This window comes from Pongo abelii, chromosome 1, assembly GCF_028885655.2.
Source record: "Pongo abelii isolate AG06213 chromosome 1, NHGRI_mPonAbe1-v2.0_pri, whole genome shotgun sequence".
NCBI classification, from domain to species: domain Eukaryota; kingdom Metazoa; phylum Chordata; class Mammalia; order Primates; family Hominidae; genus Pongo; species Pongo abelii.
Window position 1 is genome coordinate 67,361,555 of NC_071985.2, and position 24,124 is coordinate 67,385,678.

The 24,124-nt window shown below is 39.0% G+C and overlaps 1 protein-coding gene across 4 annotated transcripts in view; it reads right to left on the reverse strand.

Moving 5' to 3' along the window:
- RGSL1 (regulator of G protein signaling like 1) overlaps positions 1 to 24,124 on the reverse strand; it is a 118,125-nt gene that overhangs the window by 66,153 nt on the left and 27,848 nt on the right. For all 4 annotated transcript variants that reach the window (XM_054524543.1, XM_054524524.1, XM_054524522.1 and 1 more), the window contains exons 8-10: positions 13,696 to 13,758; positions 13,056 to 13,278; positions 9,125 to 9,232 (exon numbers count right to left, since the gene is read on the reverse strand). In XM_054524543.1, coding sequence (XP_054380518.1) covers positions 9,125 to 9,232; positions 13,056 to 13,278; positions 13,696 to 13,758 — 394 coding nt within the window. The remainder of the gene's footprint in view (positions 1 to 9,124; positions 9,233 to 13,055; positions 13,279 to 13,695; positions 13,759 to 24,124) is intronic.

Consider the following 24,124-nt stretch of genomic DNA (forward strand, 5'->3'; position numbering starts at 1 on the left):
CTGGCCAAGCTAAATCTAAAACCAGCAGAAGAAAGGAATAATAAAGACTAGAGTGGAAGTAGACAAAATAGGGAGTAGAAGCATCTACTCTTTGAGAGCAATAGAGACCATCAACAAAAACGACAGCTTTTTCTTTTGAAAAGATAACAAAATTGACATTTAGCTAGACTTAACAAGAAAAAAAGGGAAAAGAATTAAATTATTAACATCAGAAATAAAAGTGAAGACATTACTACCAAACTTACAGAAATAAAAAGGATTATAAGAGACTACTATAAACAATTTTATGGCAACAAATTAGGTAATCTAGATAAACAAAGTTCAAAAAATGCACAAACTTCTAAAACTGACTCAAGAAAAAATAACAGTTTGAATGGGAGATTGAACCAATAATCCAGAACCACTCAACAAAGAAAAGCTCAGGACCTAATGACTTCACTGGTAAATTCTACATAACATTTCAAGAAGAATTAACATCAATTCTTCTTAAACTGCCAAAATATTGAAGAGGAGGAGATGCTTCCTAACTCATTCTGAGGTCAACATGATCCTAATAATAAATCAGACAAAGACAACCCACGAAATCTATGGACCAACATTCCTTATGGATATAGATGCAAAAATCCTCAATACAACGTGAACATATCAAATCCAGTAGAATATTAAGGAGGTTACACATCAAGGCCGGGTGTAGCGGCTCACGTCTGTAATCCCAGCACTCTGGGAGGCAGAGGCAGGAGGATCACTTGAGGTCAGGAGTTCAAGACCATCCTAGACAACATGGTGAAACCCCATCTGTACTAAAAATTCAAAAATTAGCCAGGCTTAATGGTACACATCTGTAATCCCAGCTACTCAGGAGGCTGAAGCAGGAGAATCGCTTGAACCTGGGAGATGGAGGTTGCAGTGAGCCAAGATGCGCCACTGCACTCCAGCCTGGGCGACAGAGCAAGACTCCATCTCAAAAAAAAAAAAAAAAAAAAAAAGAAAAAGGAAAAAAAAAAAGAAAGAAAGAAAGAGAGAAAGAGAGAAAGGAAGGAAGAAAATCATCTCAATTGACGGAGAAAAAGCATTTGACAAAATCCAACAGTCTTTCATCATAAAAATCATCTAACAAACTAGAAATAGAAGAGAACATCCTCAACATGATAAAGGGCAAAGTCACAGGAAACATTATAGTCAATGGTGAAAGACTGAAAGCTTTGCCCCTCAGCTCAGGAAGAAGACAAGCATGCCTTCTTTCACTGTTTTTATTTAGCATTGTACTGGAAGTTCTAGCCAGAGCACTTATGCAAGAAAAGAAAATAAAAATGTCCACATTGGGAAGGGACAAACAAAGCTATTTTATTCAGAGGTGACATGTGACACGATCCAATGTATAGAAAATTCTAAAGAATCCACAAAATACTATTAAACCTAGGAAACAAATTCAGCAAAGTTTTAGGATACAAGTTCAATATGCAATGATCAGTTGTATTTCTATATACTCACAATGAACAATCTGAAATGAAATAAAAATAGTTCCACTTACAATAGCATCAGAAAGAATTAAATACTTATAAATGTAATCATGAAAATGTAAAACTTGTAAACTAAAAATTACAAAGTATCGCTGAAAGAAATTAAAGAAGACTTAGAGAAAAATATATCCTGTGTTCATAAATTGGAAGACTGAATATGGCAATGCTACCCAAAATGATCTACAGATTCAGTACAATCTCAATCCAAACCCCAATGATTATTTTTTGAAAAAATGGAAAAGTTGGTCCAAAAACTCACATAGAATTGCAAGCTATCCCAAATAGCAAAAACAACCTTGAAAAAATAAAATTGAAGGACTCACATCTCCTGATTTTAAAACTTACTATAAAACACAGTTATCAAAATAGTGTGGTACTAGCATAAAAATAAACTTAGAGATCAATGGAATTGAATTTTGATTCCAAAAATAAAACCATACATGTACAGTCAATTTATTTTTGACTAGCATGTCTACACCATTCAATGGGGGGAAAGAAGAGTCTCTTCAACAAATGGTGCTGGATCAATTGGCTATTCATACACAAAAGAATGAAGTCAAACTCTTTCCTCACGCTGCACAAAAAAATTAACTCAAAATGAATGACAAACTTAAATGTAGATGCTAATACTTTAAAGCTCTTGGATAAAACAAAGAGGTAAATCTTCAAGACCACGGATTTGGCAAAAATTTTTAAATATGACACTAAAAGCACGAGCAAAAAATGAAAGAAAACACAAATTGGACTTCACCAAAATTGAAAACTTTTGTGCATCAAAGAACATTATCAAGATAGTGAAAATACAGCCCACAGAATGGAAGTAAATATTTGCAAATCATATATCTGGTAAGAATCTAGTATCTAACTTTTCAGACAAGCAAATGCTAAGGGAATTTGTTGCCACCAGACCTGCCTTACAAGAGGTCCTTAATAGAGTGCTAAATATGGAAATGAAAGACTGTTATTGACTACCACAAAAGCACACTTAAGTACATAGACCATTGACACTATAAGGCAACTACAAAATCAAGTCTGCATAATAACCAGCTAATGAGGACAGAATCAAATCCACACCTATCAATATTAACCTTGAATGTAAATGGGCTAAATGTCCCAATTAAAAGGCACAGAGTAGCAGGCTGGATAAACAAGCAAGACCCAACTGTTTACTATCTTCAAGAGAATCATCTCACATGCAATGACACCCACAGGCTCAAAGTAAAGAGATGGAGAAAAATCTACCAAGCAAATGGAAAACAAACAAAAAAGGCAGAGATTGCTATTCTAATTTCAAACAAAACAGTCTTTAAATCAACAACAATCAAAAAACACAAATAAAGGCATTACATAATGGTAAAGTTTCAATTAAACAAGACTTAACTATCCTAAATATATATGTGTGCACCCAATACAGGAGCTCCCAGGATTATAAAGCAAGTTCTTAGAGACCTGCAAAGAGACTTAGACAATCACACAATAACAGTGGGAGACTTCACACCCCACTGATGGTATTAGATCTTTGAGGTAGAAAACTAACAAAGGTATTCCAGACCTGAACACAACACTTAACCCAAATGGATCTAACTGGCGTCTACAGAAATCTTCACTCCAAAACAACAGAACATACATTCTTCTCATCTGCACATGGCACATACTCTGAAACTGGCCACATAAGAGCCAGGTGCTGTGGCTCACGCCTGTAATCCCAGCACTTTGGGAGGTTGAGGCAGGAAGATCACCTGAGGTCAGGAGTTTGAGACCAGCCTGGCCAACATGGTGAAACCCCATCTCTACTAAAAACACAAAAATTAGCCAAGTGTGGTGGCGGGCACCTGTAATCCCTGTTCTTCAGGAGGCTGAGGCAGGAGAATCGCTTGAACCCAGGAGGTGGAGGTTGCAGTGAGCCAAGATCGTGCCATTGCACTCCAGGCTGGGCAACAAGAGCAAGACTGTCTCAAAAAAAAAAAAAAAAATTGGTCACATAATCAGCCATAGAACAACTCAGCAAATTAAAAACAAAAAACAAAAAACTGAATTCAAACCAACCACACTGTTGGCCCATGGCACAATAAAAATAGAAATCACTAAGAAAATCACTAAAAAATCACTCAAAACCATACAATTACATGGAAACTAAACAATCTGCTCCTGAATGACTTCTTAGTAAACAATAAAACTGAGGCAGAAATCAAGAAATTCTTTGAAACCCATGAGAACAAAGATACAACATATCAGAATCTCTGGGACACACACATTCTTTAGCTCAATCCACTAAAAAGATCTGATTGCAGTGACACTCCAATAGCAATGAGTTAATCTAGTTTCTTGATTTTGGCTTTTAAGCATCATTCTCTAAGAAAAGGAATGAGGCTCTTCAAATAAACGACTGATTCTAGAGCTGGAGCAGGGAAAGTAGAAGATGCACCTGGGAGGCATATACAAAAAAGCAAGGGCATGCTCGAGAGACATTCCAAAACGAGACATAAGCAGCTTGAAATGGGTGCCACTTACCAAACTGGGGAAAATTTGAGCACCAAAATAATCACAGTAATGAATTATAACCCATTGAATAAAAAAATAGAGTTCATACAGATATAAATTAATGAATTAAGAGTGTAAGAATGAGATATTTACATAATTTTAAAGTACACCCCCCATAATACTTATTAATCATGAAAGGAAAAATAATAAATTTATAACAAAGAATCCTGGCAGGTACCACATTAACCAAATGATCAAAGAGAAGATCAATGCCTATAATCTCAGTGCTCTGGGAGGTCAAGGCAAGATCCCTTGAGGCCAGGAGTTCAAAAACAGCCTGGAGAACATAGTGAGACCCCATTTCTACAAAAAGAAGGGTGGGAACATCATCAGTAATGGAACAAAGCAAAATCGTGCACCACTTGCTGCAATGAAAAGAACTGCAATGATATTTCTGAATAACCTGAATGCATAACCTGAATCTAATCATGAGAAAACATCAAACAAAAATGAAAGGACCTCTGTAAAAATAGACTTGGAATCTTCAAAAGTGTCAAGGATATAAAAGTCAAAGAAAATCTGAGTAAGATGACATTCAATAAATATTGAATTTTGTCTGAAAATTAAGTGGTAGTAATGTATCGGTGTTAATTTCCTGATTCTGATCATTGTATTGTGGCTTCATGGGAGAATGTCCTTGTTTGTGGAAAATATACACTGAATTATTTGAGGATGATGGGGCATTAGGTTGACAGCTACTGTCAAGTGGTTCAATAAAGGATTTTTTTCCTGTACTTTTTTTTCTATAAGTTAGTTGTTATTTTCAAGAGAAAACAGCAATTTTTATTTTCAGATATATATGTATATATCTGTCTCCTGAAAAAAAATATATATCTCCTGAAAAAGATACACAGACACACACACACACACATATATATCTCCTGAAAAATATATATCTCCTGAAAAAGATACACAGACACACACACATACGCGCACACACACACACACATACACACAGTCTATTATCTATCATCTATCTATCTATCTTTCTTTCTATCTCTTTTTCATTCCTATCATAAAGAAGGACAAGAAGCAGTTCACATTGATGCAGGATGGACAGCATATATATTTACTGTCTTGCCATTATTATATTAACTTTTCTATCCTCTAACATAATGTAATTCAATGGACCCCAAACCATCTACTCTGCAGAATATTACATTAGTCCACATTATCAATAGTATCATATACATTGTATCACATGTATCATATACACTGGGCAAGATAAACAATAAAGGCTAAGCATTTTGGGGGCCTTAGTAAGACACGTATGCTCCAGAGGTGAATAAATCCTGCCAAGACTGAAGGGTCCACCATATCAGTAAAGGTTCTAGAATCCAGTGTGATCTGGTGCATATTTGGACATCCTCTCCAAAATAAAGGATATAGATTGCATCTTGCATCTTTCACTGCTAAGAAAGAAGCATAAAATCTGGTAGACTTCTTTATGTTTCAGAAACAGCATATTTCACACTTGAAAATACTTCTCTGAAATATAAGGCTGCCAGATGTTAGGGGGACCCAGAGTAGGAAAGTAATTTTGCTGCAACTTAAGGTTCTGGTATAAATAGCCCTAACACTTAGGTCATACAACACAACAGATCCCATGGTTTTAGGAGTGTCAGTAGTGGGAAAAGACAATGGAGTTTATAACAGACCTGAAAAGGATAATCTTGAAATAGATCCGTAAAGTTCTGGAGTAAGGCCATGTTATCTGCAGCAAAAAACTACACTGTTCACAAAATACTTCAATGTGCTATTGAGCTATGGCAAAGTAAGAGAGCCTGTCCATGTGATATCAAGTAAGCATACAGACAGACCTACCCATCTGATACGGTTTGGATCTGTGTCCCTGCCCAAATCTCATGCTGAAATGTAATCTCCAATGTTGGAGGTGGGGCCTGGTGGGAGGTTATCAGCTCATGGGGCGGTTTCTTATGAATGGATTATCACCATCCCCTTGGTACTGTCCTCACCATCATGAGTGAGTTCTCATTATATCTGATTGGTTAAGTGTGTAGCACCTCCCCGTTTCTTCCTTTGGCTCCAACCACATGAATTTCTGGCTCCCCCTTCACCTTCTGTCATGACTGTAAATTTTCTGAGGCCTCCCCAGAAGCCAAGCAGATGCCAGCATTATGCTTCCTGTATAGCCTGTGGAACCATGAGCCAAATTAAATATCTTTTCTTTATAAATTACCCAACCTCAGGTATTTCTTTATAGCAGTGTGAGAATAGATTACTATACCATCATAAACTGGGTTACTCAAGATCAGCCAGTCATAGGTGGCTCGACGGTAATTCATCATAAAATGGAAATGGTACATCTGGAATCAGGCATGAGGCAGGTCAGAAGGTACAAGAAACTACCTAAGCAGGTGACCCAGACACCCATGTCATTACCACTGTGGCACTGCCACTTCACTGTCATCACATCTATGGCTGGTCACATTGAGGACCAGCTGACAGAAGAGGAAAAAAGCTGAACCTGTTTCATGAATGGACCATCTCAATATATTGGTGAAAATAAGCAGCTGAAGCCCCTATCAGTGGTGATCCTGAAAGATGATGGGGAGAGAAAAATCCCCTGCAACCCCATGAGCAGAACTTTGGCAGCGAACCTGTGCATTCGTTTGTGTGGAAAGAGAAGTAGCCCAGGATAAGAATATATACATACTCATGGGCAGTGATGAATGGCTTGGCTGGTAAGCCAGGGGCTTAGAAGGAGAAAGATTAGAATACTGGAGACAAAATGGTCTGAGAATATACACATGTGGATGGATCTATGAGAATAAGCATGACATGTGGAGATCTTTGTATTGTATCTTAAAGCCCACCAAAAAACAACTACCATGAAAGAGGCACTAAACAACCAAGCAGACAGAATGACACTCTGCCAGTTGATGCCAGCAAGTCTCTGTCATAAACCACTCTAGTGCTGGCACAGTGAGCTCATGGACAGAGTTCTAGGTGGCAGGGATGAAGGCTATGTAAAGACCAACAGCATGTGCCCCATGTTTGAGTGCCAAACACTCAAGTTGCTGGCAACAGAAACAAATGTGGAGCCCCCAGTATAGTGACATCCCTAATAAAAACCAGCCACTTAGTGACAAACTGATTACACTGAACCCCTTGGTGAATTCCAGCAATTCATTTTGACTGGAACTGATATGTATCTTAGCTGCAAGGTCTCAGACAGCCTCACCACCTTGGGGCTTATAAGTGATTGATCCCTCAATGGGATCTCACATAACATTGCCTCTGACCAAGGGATACATTTTATAGAAAAGAAGATGTGGCAATGGCCAGTGGGTCCCATGAAGATGAGATCTACTAGTTCTATTTCCTTTGAGAGCTGATAGAGTGATGGAGCCACTTTTTGAAGGCACAGCTGTGAAAGCAGCTTGGAGCTACCAGAATGCTGGGGGAGAATGACGATACCTTGGGAAAATGAGGCATCATCTTCCAGGATAATTCAAAGACCATTATGAAGTGTGTCTTCAGTAGTAGAATAAATGGGCCCAGGTACCAAGGAATGAAAGAAGTCTTCCATTTACCATCAGTATCAGAGACTTACTTAGGGAAATTTGTCATCTTTATACCTTTAGGTTCTGTAGGTCTAGACCAGTGCTGTCCAATAAAAATATAATGTGAGCCACGTATATAATTTAAAATTTTCTAGTAGTCACATTGAGTAAGCTAAAAAGAAAAGGGTGAAATTAATTTTAACAATGTCTTTTATTTACCCACACGTACCAGTCACATTTCAAGTGCTCAATGGCCACATGGGGCTAGTGGCTCCTGTAATGGACAGTGCCAGTCTAGAGATCTTAGTTCCTGGAGGCAGAATGCTTCTACTAGAGGAAATAGTAGGTGTTCAATTGCATTAAGCTCCTTATGCCAAGAAGTCAGCAGGCAAGCAAAGGAGTCACTGTAATGACAGGGTAATTGATCCTAATCATTAAGATCATGTTACATAGCAGATACTGGACAATTCACTTGCCACTCTTGGTATTCCCTGGCTCAATTTGTATGATAGGTTGACAAGTGAAGCAGCCACAGCCTCAGAAGTCCTGATGACCAGGGGCTCAGGTATCCCAGAGATGAGAGTCTAGTAAGACCCCAAGACCAGCAGAGGTGCTAGCTGAGCATGAGAGGAATCTAGGATGGGGAGCAGGAGAGGAAGAAGAGGAATATTAGCAATGGTCTTCAGATAAGGTGGAGTAACGTGAGCCTGCCTTTCTCAAATACGTTTCCCAGGACAAGAAACTGTCAGATTCCTGGAGGAGCTACTCCAAGATGAGGTGAAATTTCTATACAAAGTAAATGGACAGTAGTGGGTGGTACTGGGTACTACCCAGAACCTCCCTTCAGGGCCAAAGCGATCATTCCCCTAGATGCCTGAGTGCTGGCTGCTGATGGCCCAGAGAGAAGGCCCCTTCTGGAAGTTGCTTCAGCCAAAGGAAACTGCCTGGCTATAAATCCTAGGTTATATCTTCCCCAGGGGCATTCACATCTCCCCGGGATCAATGTGGAAGAACTAAAGCCCAAATTAAATTTCTTACCTCATTGAGGGACAACTCTGAAGGGCCACCCTGGCATCAGAGTTTCTTATGGCATCTGCTGAGGCCTGTTGTGATTGCTTCACAGTTGAGCATCTACCTCTCCCCAGTCCTGCCTTCCTCACTCTCTTATAGGTATTATTCCCAAGAGCACTCCTTAACAAACATCCCTTCACAAATCTCAGCCTCCAGGTAACTTGACAGAAGAAGAATTCACATTAATTAAAACCCCAGAGTGACAACTAGATAAGAAAGTAGCAATGAACAATCTTAACCATCATCACTTCATTCATTTATGATTACATCTTATTTTCATGATGCCCTTCTATGGTTTTGTAGGAGAAAAAAGACATAGTCATTACCCCCTAACCACCTCTCCATTTCCAACAAAGCATGGTTCCTCTTTTGGCTTATGTTCCTTAAGGAACATAAGATTACAGATTTTCTCTTAGATTTGAAAAAACCTAGTTGCCTCGTCTATCCCTGAGTTTAAACACTTGCCTATTTTAGGTGCTTTCTCACAGTATATTTTGTAGTCATCACTGATCTTCTGTATGGCCATCTTTGGATTCTTGTAGCAAAGCTCCTCAAAGGACATTTTAGTTATGTCTGTGAAGTAAGGAAAAACAGAGATAGAGTTTAGTTGTCCAAAGTCTGGGTTCAAAGATTCATATACTTTTGTTAAAGTTATTGCCTTTAAAATGCTGGGCACGGTGGTTCTCGTCTGTAATCCTAGCACTTTGGGAGGCTGAGATGGGCGGATCACGAGGTCAGGAGATCGAGACCATCCTGACTAACATGATGAAACCCTGTCTCTACTAAAAATACAAAAAAATTAGCTGGGTATGGTGGCGGGCGCCTGTGGTCCCAGCTACTTGGGAGGCTGAGGCAGGAGAATGGTGTGAACCCGGGAGGCGGAGCTTGTAGTGAGCCGAGATCAGGCCACTGCCCTCCATCCAGCCTGGGCCACAGAGGGAGACTCTGTCTCAAAAAAAAGAAAAAAAAGTTATTTAAAGAGGCCAATAATGTTTTAATGGGATGTTTACAGAAATAATACAAGTTCCCTAAGCTAAATTATAAGCAAGGAAATAAACCTCCTGTCCCCTTCAGAATGAGAAGATCCTCTCCTTCTTAGGGAAACTGACCCATGGAGATTATTTGCCCGAGGGATGCTAGGGTAACCAAGATACGACTTGAAAGAGCTACTCTTTTTTAATTCATATATGAGAAGTAACTCATACAAATGAATGGCGACTCCTTCAAAGCATCCATCTGTTGAGGGATTGAGTAGCAAATGTATTTGTTCTTTTGCAGAGACGGGTTTTCGCCATGTTGCCCAGGCTGGTCTTGAACTCCTAGGTTCTAGCGATACTCCCGCCTTGGCCTCCTGAAGTGCGGGGATGAGACCACAACTACAAATGCATTTCAAACATTCTACTATTGCTTCAAAAAAAAAAATTGAAGCCCCTAAGAATAACAAATGGCAAAGAACATGCTATGCTATGTTTTCCCTTTCTCAGCTCTGATTTTGGGAATTACTTTCAGAATTAACTTACACATCTGAATATTATCAATAGTTGCAAATCATTGTCCTTCGGAGTGGATTTTTTTTTCTAGAAAGAGCTATATATCATCTTAAGTTATGCATGATGAATTGAGAGGGAATACCTTTTTGTATCCAAAATGTGGTGAGACAATGAGGCTGAGATAGCAAGAGACGTTTTAACAATGATCTGGGTAACAGAAGCAGAATAGTAGCACCTTACTTCCTACCGAGGAGAAATATTCATTTGGGTTGTGAGCTCTGGGATTTAGAGTATATCTAAATGCACAGAGTTCTCCTGGAACTCTCTAGGCAGTTCAGTACTTTCTGAAGCTATACTATTTGAGTCTATAAAGAGTACTGGGGTGTGGACCCATGAATGTGAGTCATCATCATCATCATCATCATCATCATGTGTAACCAAGGAGAATCTTGACCATAAGTGTTAAGAGCAGTGGATTATTTCTGCAGTGGATCCAGGTTTCTAGTCCTGTATCAATTCCTTCCTTGCTGAGCAACCTTGGGCAAGTCTTTTCACCATTCTGGAAGTCATGTTTCCCTATATAAAAGATGATAGTGGTCGGGTGTGGTGGCTCACACCTGTAATCCCAGCACTTTGGGAGGCTGAGACAGGTGGATCACTTGAGGTCAGGAGTTCGAGACCAGCCTGGCAACACAGTGAAACCCTGTCTCTACTAAAATACAAAAATTAGCAGGGCGTGGTGGCAGGTGCCTGTAATCCCAGCTACTCTGGAGGCCGAGGCAGGAAAATTGCATGAACCTGGGAGGTGGAGGTTGCAGTGAGGCAAGATAGCGCCACTGCACTCCAGCCTGGGAGACAAAGGGAGACTCCATCTCAAATAATAATAATAATAATAATAATTTTTTTAAAGTACCATACATAGGCTAGGCATGGTCGCTCACACTTTTAATCCCAGCATTTTGGGAAGCCAAGACAGGAGGATGGCTTCAGCCCAGGAGTTCAAGCCTAGCCTGGGCAACATGGCAAGACCCCATCTCTACAAAAAATAAAAAATTAGCTGGATGTGGTGGTGCATGCCTGTAGTCCCACCAACTTAGGAGGCGGAGGTGGGAGCTTCACTTGATTCTGGGAAGTCATGGCTGCAGTGAGCTGTGACTGTTCCACCACACTCCATCTCAAAAAAAAAAAAAAAAAAAGATAATGTTCTAGCTCTGGTACTCTGTGAGTTTAGTGTACAGCTTGAGATACCAACCTACCTGAGATTTAAGGCTCTGATTTGGCCAAATGCAAAGAAGGCCCTTTATTAGGCCAGACTTGTGCTCCAAAAGAGCAGTGATAGAGGAAGTAATGATATGTGCTTTGGAGAGGGACAAGAAGCTTCCATGGAGGGTGGTTCACATTCTTACTGGCTATTCCTGGTGCCCCATAGCCACCAAAGTAACGCCTATTGCCCAACATATGTGTGGTGAAACTCACCAGCCATCTTTTCTTCTACTTTGGTCTTGATTCCTGGGAAAGAATCTAAGATCCTCAGGGTTTAGAGACAGAGTGGAATTTCTATGGTTAAAAAAGAGGGCCTGTTCATGCTAGATTTAAATAATTTATGCCCAAGCATGGCTCTGAGGGGCAGGCATCCAGGGCATCTTGGTTTGTATCTAGAGTGCATATTAAAGTTTTAAAAAAGAGCCGGATGTTACATTCTTTTGGTAATCTAACAAGTACCATTTACTTAGCACCTGCTTGCTATATAAATACATTACCTCTAATCCTAAACAAGTTAGAGGCCATTATCTCCACTGTGTAGATGAAGAAATTAGATTCAGAGAGATGGAGTAATTGCCCAAGCTCACAGAGCATATGAATGGTACAACTGAATTTTCAAAGCTTTTGCTTACTCTTTACCCATGTTTTTCGAAGTGTAGGTCATGACTCACTAGTATGCCAAAAAATAAATGGTGACATTGTTAGCTTTTATATGACATGAAACATAATAGAATAAAGAATGTTGGAGTACAGCATCTTATGTAATAAGGGCAAGTATTGCTTTGAAATTTTTTTTCATATATATGTGCACACGTATACACAGGTATATGTTTAAGGAATTATGAAGTCAAACGTATTTATTGTGGATCAAAGTTTGAGAAATATGCAGTACTCCAACTGCCTCAACATAGATAATTAAAGCAGTATGCTCAATTTGAATAATAATGACCAACATTTACAGTATTGGATTCTTAAGTGATTGTCAAACATTGTACTAATAGCTTTCATAGATGATCTCAGGTCACTTGCACAAGTTTGTTATTATTCCATTTTACAGATGGGAAAACTGGGGCTCAAAGAGAGGTTAAATACATTGCTCAAGCATACAAGTGAATAGGAGAGCACGGGTGTAACCCCAGACTTCTGGGACAGCAAAGCCTTTTGCTCCTAACGACGTCTCTCCACTGCCTGGGTGGGCTGGTGTGTTACGTTAGGGAAGCGGGTGACTGTAAAATATATTCACAGAAATGCGCTTGGACCCTATTCTGGAGGAAATGTGGTGAGGTGGAACATGCTTATCAGATGCATGAAATGAAGTATTCAGCATCACCTGTGGTGATGCTTTGGTGGGCAAGAGTCTAGCTACACTTGAGCACTCTGGCTCCCTCAGATCCAGCAGGGAGCTCTACGGTCAGTCTGTCTGGATTCAAATCCTGACTGCAACTTACTCTGACCCTGGGGAGGTCACATCCTCTCTGTGCCTCAGTTACTTAGTACTTACCTCATAGGCTGTTTTGATGACCAAATTAGGTAATCTCTGCATTGTGTAGTGTTGATGCTTAGTAAATAATTAGTAAATGTTAAATATTATTTTCCAGTTGCCCATATGTAAAGGTCAAAAAAATTACAGTGACTGCTCTGACCTGTTAGAAACACTGGAGATGTTAGCTCTACCTGGAGGGAGCCTCCTTGTTTCAGGTCCTCAGTAGCTATCTTTCGCCACTGCATATAGTCCATTTCCTTCATGTCAGCCAAAGCCTGGCTTAACTCTAGAGACTGCTGAATCCTCTTATAAAGAAGAATGTTCTCTTCTTTGCCTATAAATTCTCTTTTATGCTGTCTGGAGCTGATGACCCTGTTCTGTGTCTAAGAGAAGAGGGTGAGGGGAAGACTGCATTTGTTACAGGAACTAGACCAGAAGCAATAATTTTGTAATAACTCAGTGCTCCATGCCTCCCTGTCACATGGTCTTATGCAGGTTGTTTTCAATTGTTAAGAACCATTGATCCTTTACATGCCAACCCCCACCCTTTTCTAATCAAACTCATTTTCTATAAGGGAGAAATTTTCTGTGGTTGTGACTTTTTCAAAGTCATCTTATGCACTGAGTCCTTTTCTTTGAGAGGTTTAGCTTTAGAACAACAGGGACCATGCCAATCTTTGGTTGACTCTAGGAAAAATAACAATTTCATTTACTTTAACACACAACCCTTTTAAAACAGTAATTACTCTCTCTTCTTCCCTCATCCTCATGATTCCTTCCTAACCCAAAGTCCTTCCTACCGTAAAAAGGAGAAACCAGTAGTCCTCTTCATCCAGAAACTCATCATACCAGGGACTGAGCATCTGAAAACCAAACACAGCACATGCATTATGAGGTGGATGGTCAGCTTGCTGCATCTTTCCTGCATATGTTCACCTGGGAGCAGAGTAGGCTGAAGATTCTGGGTTCTGTAATTCGGAGATCTAATGGAACAGCAAACATTAGCTATGACCAACTAGGAGGCATTCTTTTATCTCTGAATAGAGGAGCTAACACAGCCTCTCTCTAAGTCTCAGAGAAGAGTACTAAATATTCACTTAAGAAGAGAGATGACAAATAATTTACAGAACCATTACTTAACATCTGCATATTATTTCATTCTGTTCCAAAGTAATATCTCATTTTTTCTCAAAATGGCCCTGAAAACCAAGGGTCTTTCTTTGGTGTGTCTACTCATATCTCCTACTTGAAGACCTTACCCTTTTGTGAAGAACATTTTATTACATTAAAACAAACACACAACAACAAAACCTATGAGTTAGTGCTTAGCTAGATATATTAACACATACTCTCAGTTTCATTCATTCATTCATTTGACAAATGCTTTATGAATGCCTCTTATGTGTCAGGCACTTTACAACTTGCTGGGAATATAGAGATCAACATGCTGCAAGTGTCGCTACAAGGAGCTCAACTTCCAGTGTGAACAGCAGCATAGCACATGCTCTAACAGAGGTATTAACAAAGCTTCTGAATCAGTCAGGGAAATCCAGGAAGAATTCATAAAGGTAAGGAGGTTTAATCTAATGTGCACCTTGCAGGATAAGTAGGAGCTCACCACAGGGAAGTTGAGTAAAGATCATGCCAGGCAGTAAAAAGAGCTTAAGCAAAGACATGGGGATAGGAAAGAACATGTTTGGGAATCATGAGTACTCCAGTGTGGGCTGAAATGTAGCATTCATGTGAAGAGCCCAGGGATGGGGAAGTGGCAAGAGAGGAAGCAGGGATGCGTTGGAATTATATATGAGGGACTTGAATGCCTTGCTGAGTAACGTGGGGATTATTTTGTAGGCAATGAATTGTTGATAGTAATTTTTAAGAATGTAAGATTATCTCCACCAACTGCCTCAATCATGCAGCGAAAAGGTGAGTTTAGGGATATAAATTTTAGTAGCTTTAACAAATCTCCTTGGCTCCTGGGAAACTTGAGTGAAGTATATTCCTGAGACAATTCAGTTCAGTGATTGAATCCGAGCAATATGTAATGTAATATGTTACTCATTAATAAATAAACTGTAAATATATATTAAATATGAATAATAAAAAAGCATGTGTGAAATGAGCACCCTATTAACATCCCTTTTGGTTTAAAAGGTTTATGACTAGGCCGGGCACGGTGGCTCACGCCTGTAATCCTAGCACTTTGGAAGGTCGAGGTGGGCGGATCACTTGAGGTTGGGAGTTCAAGACCAGCCTGACCAACATAGAGAAACCCCGTCTCTACTAAAGATACAAAATTAGCTCCTCATGGTGGCACATGCCTGTAATCCCAGCTGCTTGGGAGGCTGAGGCAGGAGAATTGCTTGAACCTGGGAGGCGGAGGTTGCAGTGAGCCAAGATCACGCCATTGCACTCCAGCCTGGGCGACAAGAATGAAACACCGTCTCAAAAAATAAATAAATAAGTAAAAAAGATTTATGACTTAGGCTGGGTACAGTGGCTTATGCCTCACGCCTGTAATCCTAGCACTTTTGGAGACTGAGGTGGGCAGATCACTTGAGACAAGGAGTTTGAGACCAGCCTGGGCAACATGGTGAAACCCCAGCTCTACCAAAAAATAAAAAATAAAAAAATAACTGGGCATGGTGGCATGCACCTATGGGAGGCGCATGCCACCCACAGGGAGTACCACAAATTAGCTACTGGGGAGCTCAGGTGGAAGAATCACCTGAACCTGGGAGGTGGAGGTTGCAGTGAACCAAGATCGTGCTACTGCATTTCAGCCTGGGCAACAGAGGGAGACTTTGTCTCAAAAAAAAAAAAAAAAATTATGACTCTACCTAATAATTAATAGATAAATAAATTTATTTCTTAAGAAACAATGCTTAATAGAGCATTTTTGATTAAAAGAAACAACCAGATATACATTAAAATAATAGTCATAAATAATAAATATGATAAAACAGCATCTAAAAACCCTATAATAGTTTTTTGTTAGAATGTATTAGGATTTTCTTTAGAATTGAGCTTGTCCATCACTTGATAAACCCTCCTGGCCCCTTCTCAGAGCAGTGTGTGATGCACTAGATCAAGGTTCTGCAAACATTTTCTATAAAGTGCCAGATGGTAAATATTTTATGATATATGGGCTATATAGTCCATTGCAAGTACTCAACTATGTAGTTGTAGGACATGGTAGTATGTAAACAAATGGGCACAGTTTTGTTGCAATAAAACTTTATTTATGGACACTAAAATTTGAATTTCATGTATTATCCATGTGCCCTAATATGTTCTTCTTTTGATTTTTTTTTCCTACTATAAAGAAATGTTAAACCATCCCTAGCTTGCTGGCCATGCAAATACATGTGGGAAGCTGAATTTGGCTCCCAGACTGTAGTTTACTAACCTTGCAATAGACTGAGCAGGAATCTGGACATTGGCTCTGCACTTGTCAGTAAATAGCAGTGAGACCTGAGAATTTGGCCCATCAGCTGTACAATGAGAGAAGGGATGACAGAATCTCTAATGACCTATTCTAAGGTTATATGTGTCTGATAAAAGGTCAGAAGAGGATGAACATGTATTTACCTACTCACTACCAGGCGCTGCATATAGAGTGTCTTTGAGGTAGCCATTATGATCCCCAATGTACTGATGAGAAAACCAAGGATCAAGATGAGTGATGTCAGCAAGATGGCTGACTAGAAGCCCCTAGCACTTGCCCCTGCCTCAATAAACACAGCTGAAACAATACATGAATAACTACATTCTAATAAAAGTTAAAATAACAAAAGGAAAGTGTATATTGAAGGAGTAACAGAAACCCTGATGAGCACAGAAACTCAGGATAGCCACAGAGAGAATGAAAGGAAACATTGGGCCTCCACCACCCACTCCCTGAGCCTGGATCAGCTGGGGACCAAGAGGAACTTCTTCCTATTGTGAAAAGCTAGGCTAGAAGATCTCAGCAGCCCTCATGAACACATTAGACACCTACAGTCCTCACCACTGGGGTCCCCTGCAGTCCTCACAGGCACTAAGCCCAGCTGAGGGAGCTGCCTAACGGCCACACAGCTATGCTCCCACCAGAGAAGGAGTTGACACTGTGCCCTGACTCCTGTGGCCTGCAAGACTACTGTGCTATACCATCTTGGAACTGGTATTACTGCTGGAATGTGTCTTGCTCCAGGGGCAAGCAGCCACAGCTTCCCTTCATCCCTGAGGGTAAACTGCTGCCAAACCACCCCCACCCGATGACCTGACATCCCCAAGCCAAGTTGCAGGCAGCTGTCACACTCTTCCCCTTGGGGCCAACCTCAAGTGGAACTGCTCTGCCCACTTCTACCTAACCCCTTCAGGCTGAACATTAAGCTCTACACTCCCTCCTGGGGAAATGGCACTTTGGTAGAATTGCTTTATCTACCACTCTCAGCTGCAGCTGCACCCTGCCCCTAGGGGCCTGAACTGAAATGGCACACTGCCTCCTGAGGAAACAGTGCCTTATTGGAGCTGCCCCATATTTCTCTCCCAGTCACTGCTGAGCCCCGAACCTGTGAACTGAAGCCAAAGCTTCACACGCCTTTCTGGGAAAATGATGCATTGGTGGAACTGCTCCATCTATCCCTCCAGTTGCTGCTGTACCCTGGCCCCTGGGAAAACAGAACCTTGGCTGTTCAGAGCAGTCACATGATTCTCATGCCTGATTTAAAGCAGTGTCCTGCCTCCCAGAAGAGTGGTCATGTACACCAATACCTAAGCTGAGTGGCATCTTACATCCCAGGGAAATAGTGCCTGGGCTACCTGGAATAGTTACAACCCTGGGCCTAAGCTGAAGTGGCACTGAGCAGCTGTGTATTCCAGGACTAAGATGACATAGTACCCCAGGTCCCAGGGAAACAGAACAGTGGCTGAGCTGAGGCACCCCACACTACAGGCCAAAAGAATTATAGTACCCTGCTTCCCTGTAGCTGAACTAGCCCTCTAGAGTCCTAGTTGCTAAGACATCCCTTTCCCTGTATCCCAAGTATTCTAGGATATTTGGTGCCACTGCACCTGGCTTCACAGTCTGGGATACTTCTGAGCCCCACCGTCCCAGGGTCTAGAGTCACCACTACACAGTGCCTCATCCCTAGGGAACTGAGTTGCCACTGAGCCCTATTGGCTCAGGTTCCCAAACCCACTCTGTGGGCCCAAACCTCCAGAGTACTCCTTCTTCCCCAAAGCTGGACCAGAGCTGTGCTCTGTCCCTCGGGGTAGAATTACAGTTACAACCGAACCCCTGGGCTTGAGCTCTTAGGGGGTGGTGCAGAGTCACATATCCTGGCTCTGTGGGCAGCCTACATCCAACCATTCCACATAAAGTGAACGTGCACCCCAAGACCCAAGTGCTGCTAATCTGTACAATAAACTCCTGTGACACAAATTTACCTATATAACAAACCTGCACATGTACCCTGGAACCTAAAATGAAAGCTAAAAAAAGAAAATAAGCAAAAGAATAGAAATATATGTCTATAAATATTATATATACACATTATGTCTCATTTGAAATATAATACAAGTATATTTTATGTGTATGTCATAGATGCACATTATATGCACATATGTATTCATATACATTATGAGAATTATACATTTATTTTATATATACACATATATTATGTATGTATTTTAAAAATTATTTTTAAGTCCTTTATTAAGGTATGATTGACACACAAAAACCTGTAGAAATTTAATGTATACAACTTGATGTCTTTGAAGATAAGTATACACCCTTTAAACTGTCATCACAATCAATACCACAAACCTATCCTCCAAAAGTTTCCTCCTGTTCCCTTTGGTTTTGTTTGCTTTTTTCTTTCTTTTATGGTAAAAACACTTAACACAAGACCTATTCTCTCAGTGAATTTTAAGTATACAATATAGAATTGTTAAATGATATTTCATATGTTGTACAGTAAATTTATCTCTCGTGACTGAAACATGGTACACTTTGATCAACACCTCCCTAAAGCTGCTGGCAACTGCCATTCTATTTTCTGCTTCCATGAGTTTATCTGATTTAGATTCAATACATAAGTGAGATTATGCAGTATTTGTCTTTCTGTGTCTCACTTATTTTAATTAGCATGATGTCCTCCAGGTCTCATCTATGTTGTTGCAAATGGCAGGACTTCCTTCTTTTTAAAGACTGAATAATACTCCATCATATACGCCACATTTTCTTTATCCATTCAACTTTTGATGCACATTTCAGTTGCTTTCATATCTTGGCTATTGTGAATAATTTTGCAATGAACATGATAGTGCAGATATCTCTTCAAGATCCAGATTTTAATTCCTTTGGATATATCCCCAGAAGTGGGATTGCTGGATCAAAAGGTGATTCTACTTTTCATTATTTGAGAAATCTGCATACTGTTTTCCATACTGGTCACACCAATTTACAGTCTCACAAACAGGAATGTAAATTTGGGCATCCAGTGTGAAAAATAGTATGCAGGTTTAGTGTCAGTGTATAGAATCACAACTGTTTTTGAATATTGATTTTATCCTGCAACTTTACTGAATTTGCTTATTAGTTTTAACAGTTTTTTGTGGTAATTTTAGGGTTATCTACATATAAGATCATGTCATCTGCAAACAGAGGCATGATAGTTTTACTTTTTCTATATAGTTTCACTTCTTCCTTTTCTATTTGGATGCCTTTTTTTATTTTTATTTTTTTCTTGTCTACTTGCTCTGGCTAGGACTTCCAGTATTTTGTTGACGAGGAGGAGCAAGAATGAGGATCCTTAGCTTGTTCTGGATGTTAGAGGAAATGATTTCAGCTTCTTGCCATTGAGTATGATGTTGCAGCAAGCTTTTCATAAATGGCCTTTATTGTGTGGGAGTACCTTTCTTCTATGTGTAATTTTTGAGAGTTTTTGTCATGAAAATATTTTGAACTTTGTCAAGTAATTTTTCTGCATCTATTGAGCTGATCATGTGATTTTTACCTTTAATTCTGTTAATGTGTTGCATCACAGTGATTGATTTGCATAGGTCAAGCCATCCTTATAACCCAGGGATAAATCCTACCTGGTAATTGTGTATAATTCTTTTAATAGGCTGTTGTATTTGGTTTGCTAGTATTTTTTTCTTTTCTTTTTAAAGACAGCATCTTGCCTGTCACCAGGCTGGCATGCAGTGTCACAAACATGGCTCACTACAGCTTCAAATTCTTCCAGAAATCCTCCCTTCTCAGCATCCCAAGTAGCTAGGACCACAGGCACACACCACCATGCCCAGATAATATTTTTATCTTTTATAAAGACAGAGTTTTGTCATGTTGCCCAGGCTGGTCTCGAACTCCTAGGCTCAAGCAATCCTCCCACTTCAGCCTCGCAAAGTGCTGGGGTTACAGGCATGAACCACTGCACCTGGCCATGCTAGTATTTTCTTGTGAATATTTGCATCTGTTTTCCTCAGGGATGTTGACCCGTGGTTTACTTTTCTTCTTGTGTCTTTGTCTGGCTTTGGTGTCAGAGTTCTAGCCTCATAAATTACTTTGAAAGTGTTCTCTCTCCTTATACTTTTGGGAAGAGTAAGAAGGATTGGTATTAATTATTAAAATATTTGATGGAATTCACCAGTGACGCCATCTTGTCCCTGGTTTTTCTCTTTTGGGAAGTTTATTATTACTTCTTCAGTCTCTTCAACTGTTATTGGTCTGTTCAGGCTTTCAATTTCTTCTTGACTTAGTCATGGTAAGTTGTATGTTTCTAGAAATTTATTTCTTGTAGGTTGTCCAATTTGTTGGTGTATAATTATTAATAATAGTCTCTTATTATCCTTTTTATTTCTGTGAGAATAAATTGTAACATCTTTTCTTTCATTTATAATTTTATTTATTTGAAACTTCTCTCTCTTTTTTTAAGCCTAGCTAAGGATTTGTTGGTTTCATTTATTGCTTAAGAAAACAAACTTAGTTTTATGTTTTTAAAAATTGATTTTCTATTCTCCATTTCATTTATTTATTCTCTAATCTTCATCCTCTTCTTCCTTCTGATAAGTTTAGGTTTAATTCTTCTTTTTCTGTTTCTGTGAGGTGTAAAGTTAGGTGGTTTATTTGAGATTTTTCTTTTTTAATGTAGGCATTTATTGCTATAAACATCCATCTTAGTACTGCTTTTGCTCATCCCATAAGTTTTGGTATGTTGTTTTTATTTTCATTTGTCTCAAGTATTTTCAAATGCCCTTTTTGATTTTTTTTTTGAGCTACTAGTTGTTTAAAAGTATGTTGTTTAATTCTGTGTATTTACAAATTTTCCCATTTTCTATTCTTAATTTCCAGTTTCACTCCATTGCATTTGATAAAAAAAATACTTGTGGCCAAGCGTGGTGGCTCACGCCTGTAATCCCAGCACTTTGGGAGGCTGAGGCAGGTGGATTGCCTGAGGTCAGGAGTTTGAGACCAGCTTGGCCAATGTGGTGAAACCCTGTCTCTAAGAAAAATGCAAAAATTAGGTGGGCATGGTGGTGGGCGCCTGTAATTCCAGCTACTCAGGAGGCTGAGGTAGGGGAATTGCTTGAATCCAGGAGACGGAAGTTGCAGTGAGCCAAGATTGCGCCACTGCACTCCAGCCTGGGTGACAGAGAGTGACTCTGTCTCAAAAACAAAAAACAAAAAACAAAAAAACTTGTGATGTTATTTCATTTTATTATTTTAGAGACAGGGTTTCATTCTTTCACCCAGGCTGGAGTGAAGTGGTGTGATCACAGGTCACTGTAACCCTGAACTCCTGGGCTTAAGTGATCCTCCTACCTCAGCCTCCCAAGCAGTTAGGACTATAAACATGTGCCACCACATCTGGCTATGGAATATTTTTAATCTTAAATTTGTTAAGACCTTTTTGTGACTTAGCACATAATCTATTCTGGATAATGTTCATGTGCACCTGGGAAGAATAATTATTCTGTTGCTGTTGAGTAGAAAGTTCTGTGTATGACTGTTAGGTCCAGTTGGTTTATGAGATTGTTCAGTTCTGCTCTTTCTTTGTTCATTTTCTGTCTGTATAATGTATCCATTATGAAGAGTGGGGTGTTGAAGTCTTCTATTAAAGCAACACAATAATAATAGAAGATTAAGTTCTTCCTTCAGATCTGTCAATGTTTGCTTTATATATATAGGTGATGATGTTGGGTGCATATGTATTTATAATTGTTACAGCTTCCTATTAAATTGACCCTTTTATCATTATATAATAACCTCCATTGGCTTTTGTGACAGCTTTTGGCTTAAATTCTATCTTATCTGATTTAGTATAGCCAAATATGCTTTCTTCGGTTACCACTTGCATAAAATATCTTTCTTCAACCTTTCACTTTCAGCCTATCTGTGTTCTTAAATCTATCATGAGTCTTTTGTATCTTTGGGTCTTGTGTTTTTATACATTCATCTACTCAATGTCTTTTGATTGCAGAGTTAAGACGATTTACATTTAAAGTAATTATTGTTAGGTAAAGACTTACTGTTGCCATTTTGTTAATTGTTTTCTGTTTTGTAGTTCTCTTCTTCCCTCTCTTTCTCTATTGCTGTCCTTCCTTTGTGATTTGATTTTTTTTTGTAGTGATATACTTTATTTTCTTTTTATCTTTTAGGTATCTACTATACATTTTTTGTGGTTAACATGAACCTTGCATTAAACATTTTATAGTCATAAATCTAAGCTGATAACAACTTAACTTCAATTGCTTTAAGCTGATAACTTCAATTGCATACAAAATTCTATACTTTTCTTCCACTTGCCATAGTTTACATATTTGATGTCAGCTTTTATTTTTTCTATATTGTGTTTTCATTAACTAATTTCTGTGGTTATAATTATTCTTACGACTTTGTCTTAATTTACATACTAGTGTTCAAAGTGATTTATATACCTTTATCACAATATTACAGTATTATGTGTTTGTCCTTATATTTACCTTTAGCAGTGAGATTTACACTTTCATATGCTTTTGTATTGTTATTTAGCATCTTTTCATTTCACCTTATTCTTGAAGTTCCTTTAGCACTTTTTGTAAGGCAGGTCTAGTGGTGACAAACTCGTATTTTGTTTGGGAAAGATTTTTTTTAAACACTTCTTCACTCTCAAAGGATAATTTTTCTGGGTAAAGAATTCTTAATTGCCAGTTTTCCTTTTCTTTCTTTCAGCATATTGAATATATCATCCCACTCTCTCCTGGACTACAAGGTTTCTGTTGAGAAATCTGCTGATAGTCTTTTCGAGGCTCCCTTTTATATTACAAGTCACTTTTCCCATTCTTCTTTCAAAATTCTTTGTCTTTGACTTTTAATAATTTATTTATCATATGTCTGAGTATGAAACTCTTTAGGTTCAGCCTATTTGGAGATCTTTGAGTTTCAGAAATCTAGGTATCCATTTCCCTCCCTAGATTTGTGAAGTTTCCGGCCATTATTTCTTTAAATAAGCTTTCTATCCCTTTTTCTCTTGCTTCTCCTTCTGAGACTTCTATGTGCATATTGGTTCACTTGATGGTGTCCCATAAGTCCTTTAGGCTTTCTTTGCTCTTTTTCATTCTTTTTATTCCTGAAATGATCTATCTTTGAGTTCATTTCTTTCTTCTGCTTAAAACATAAATCTGTTTTATGTTGATAACAACTTCAATTACTTTAAGACTTTGAAGCCTAATCAAGCCTGCTGTTGAAGCTCTTTATTGAATTTTTCAGTTTAGTCATTATATTTGTCAGCTCCAGGATTTCTATTTGGATCTTTTATTATTTTTTATTAAACTTCCAATTTTGTTGATGCATTTTTTCTGATTTTGTCCATGTTTATCTGTGTTTTCTTATCACTCATTGAGCTTCTCTAAGATGATTATTTTGGCTGGGCATGGTGGCTCACCCGTGTAATCCTAGCACTTTGGGAGGCCAAGGTGGGAAAATAGCTTAGGGCCAGGAGTTGGAGGCTACAGTGAGCTATGATCATGCCACTCCATTCCAGCCTGGGTGACAGAGTGAGACCCTGTCTCTTAAAAAAAGGATTATTGTGTTAAACAGTTTAGAAATTCTTCATAAAAAGTACAAGAAAAAATTTTTTTCAGATGTTATTTTGAATTATTTGGTCAAGCAGTTTATGGATCTCCATTTCTTTAGGGTCAGATAGTGAAATGTTATTAATTTCCTTTGGTGATATTACATGTACCTGATTTTTCATGACCCTT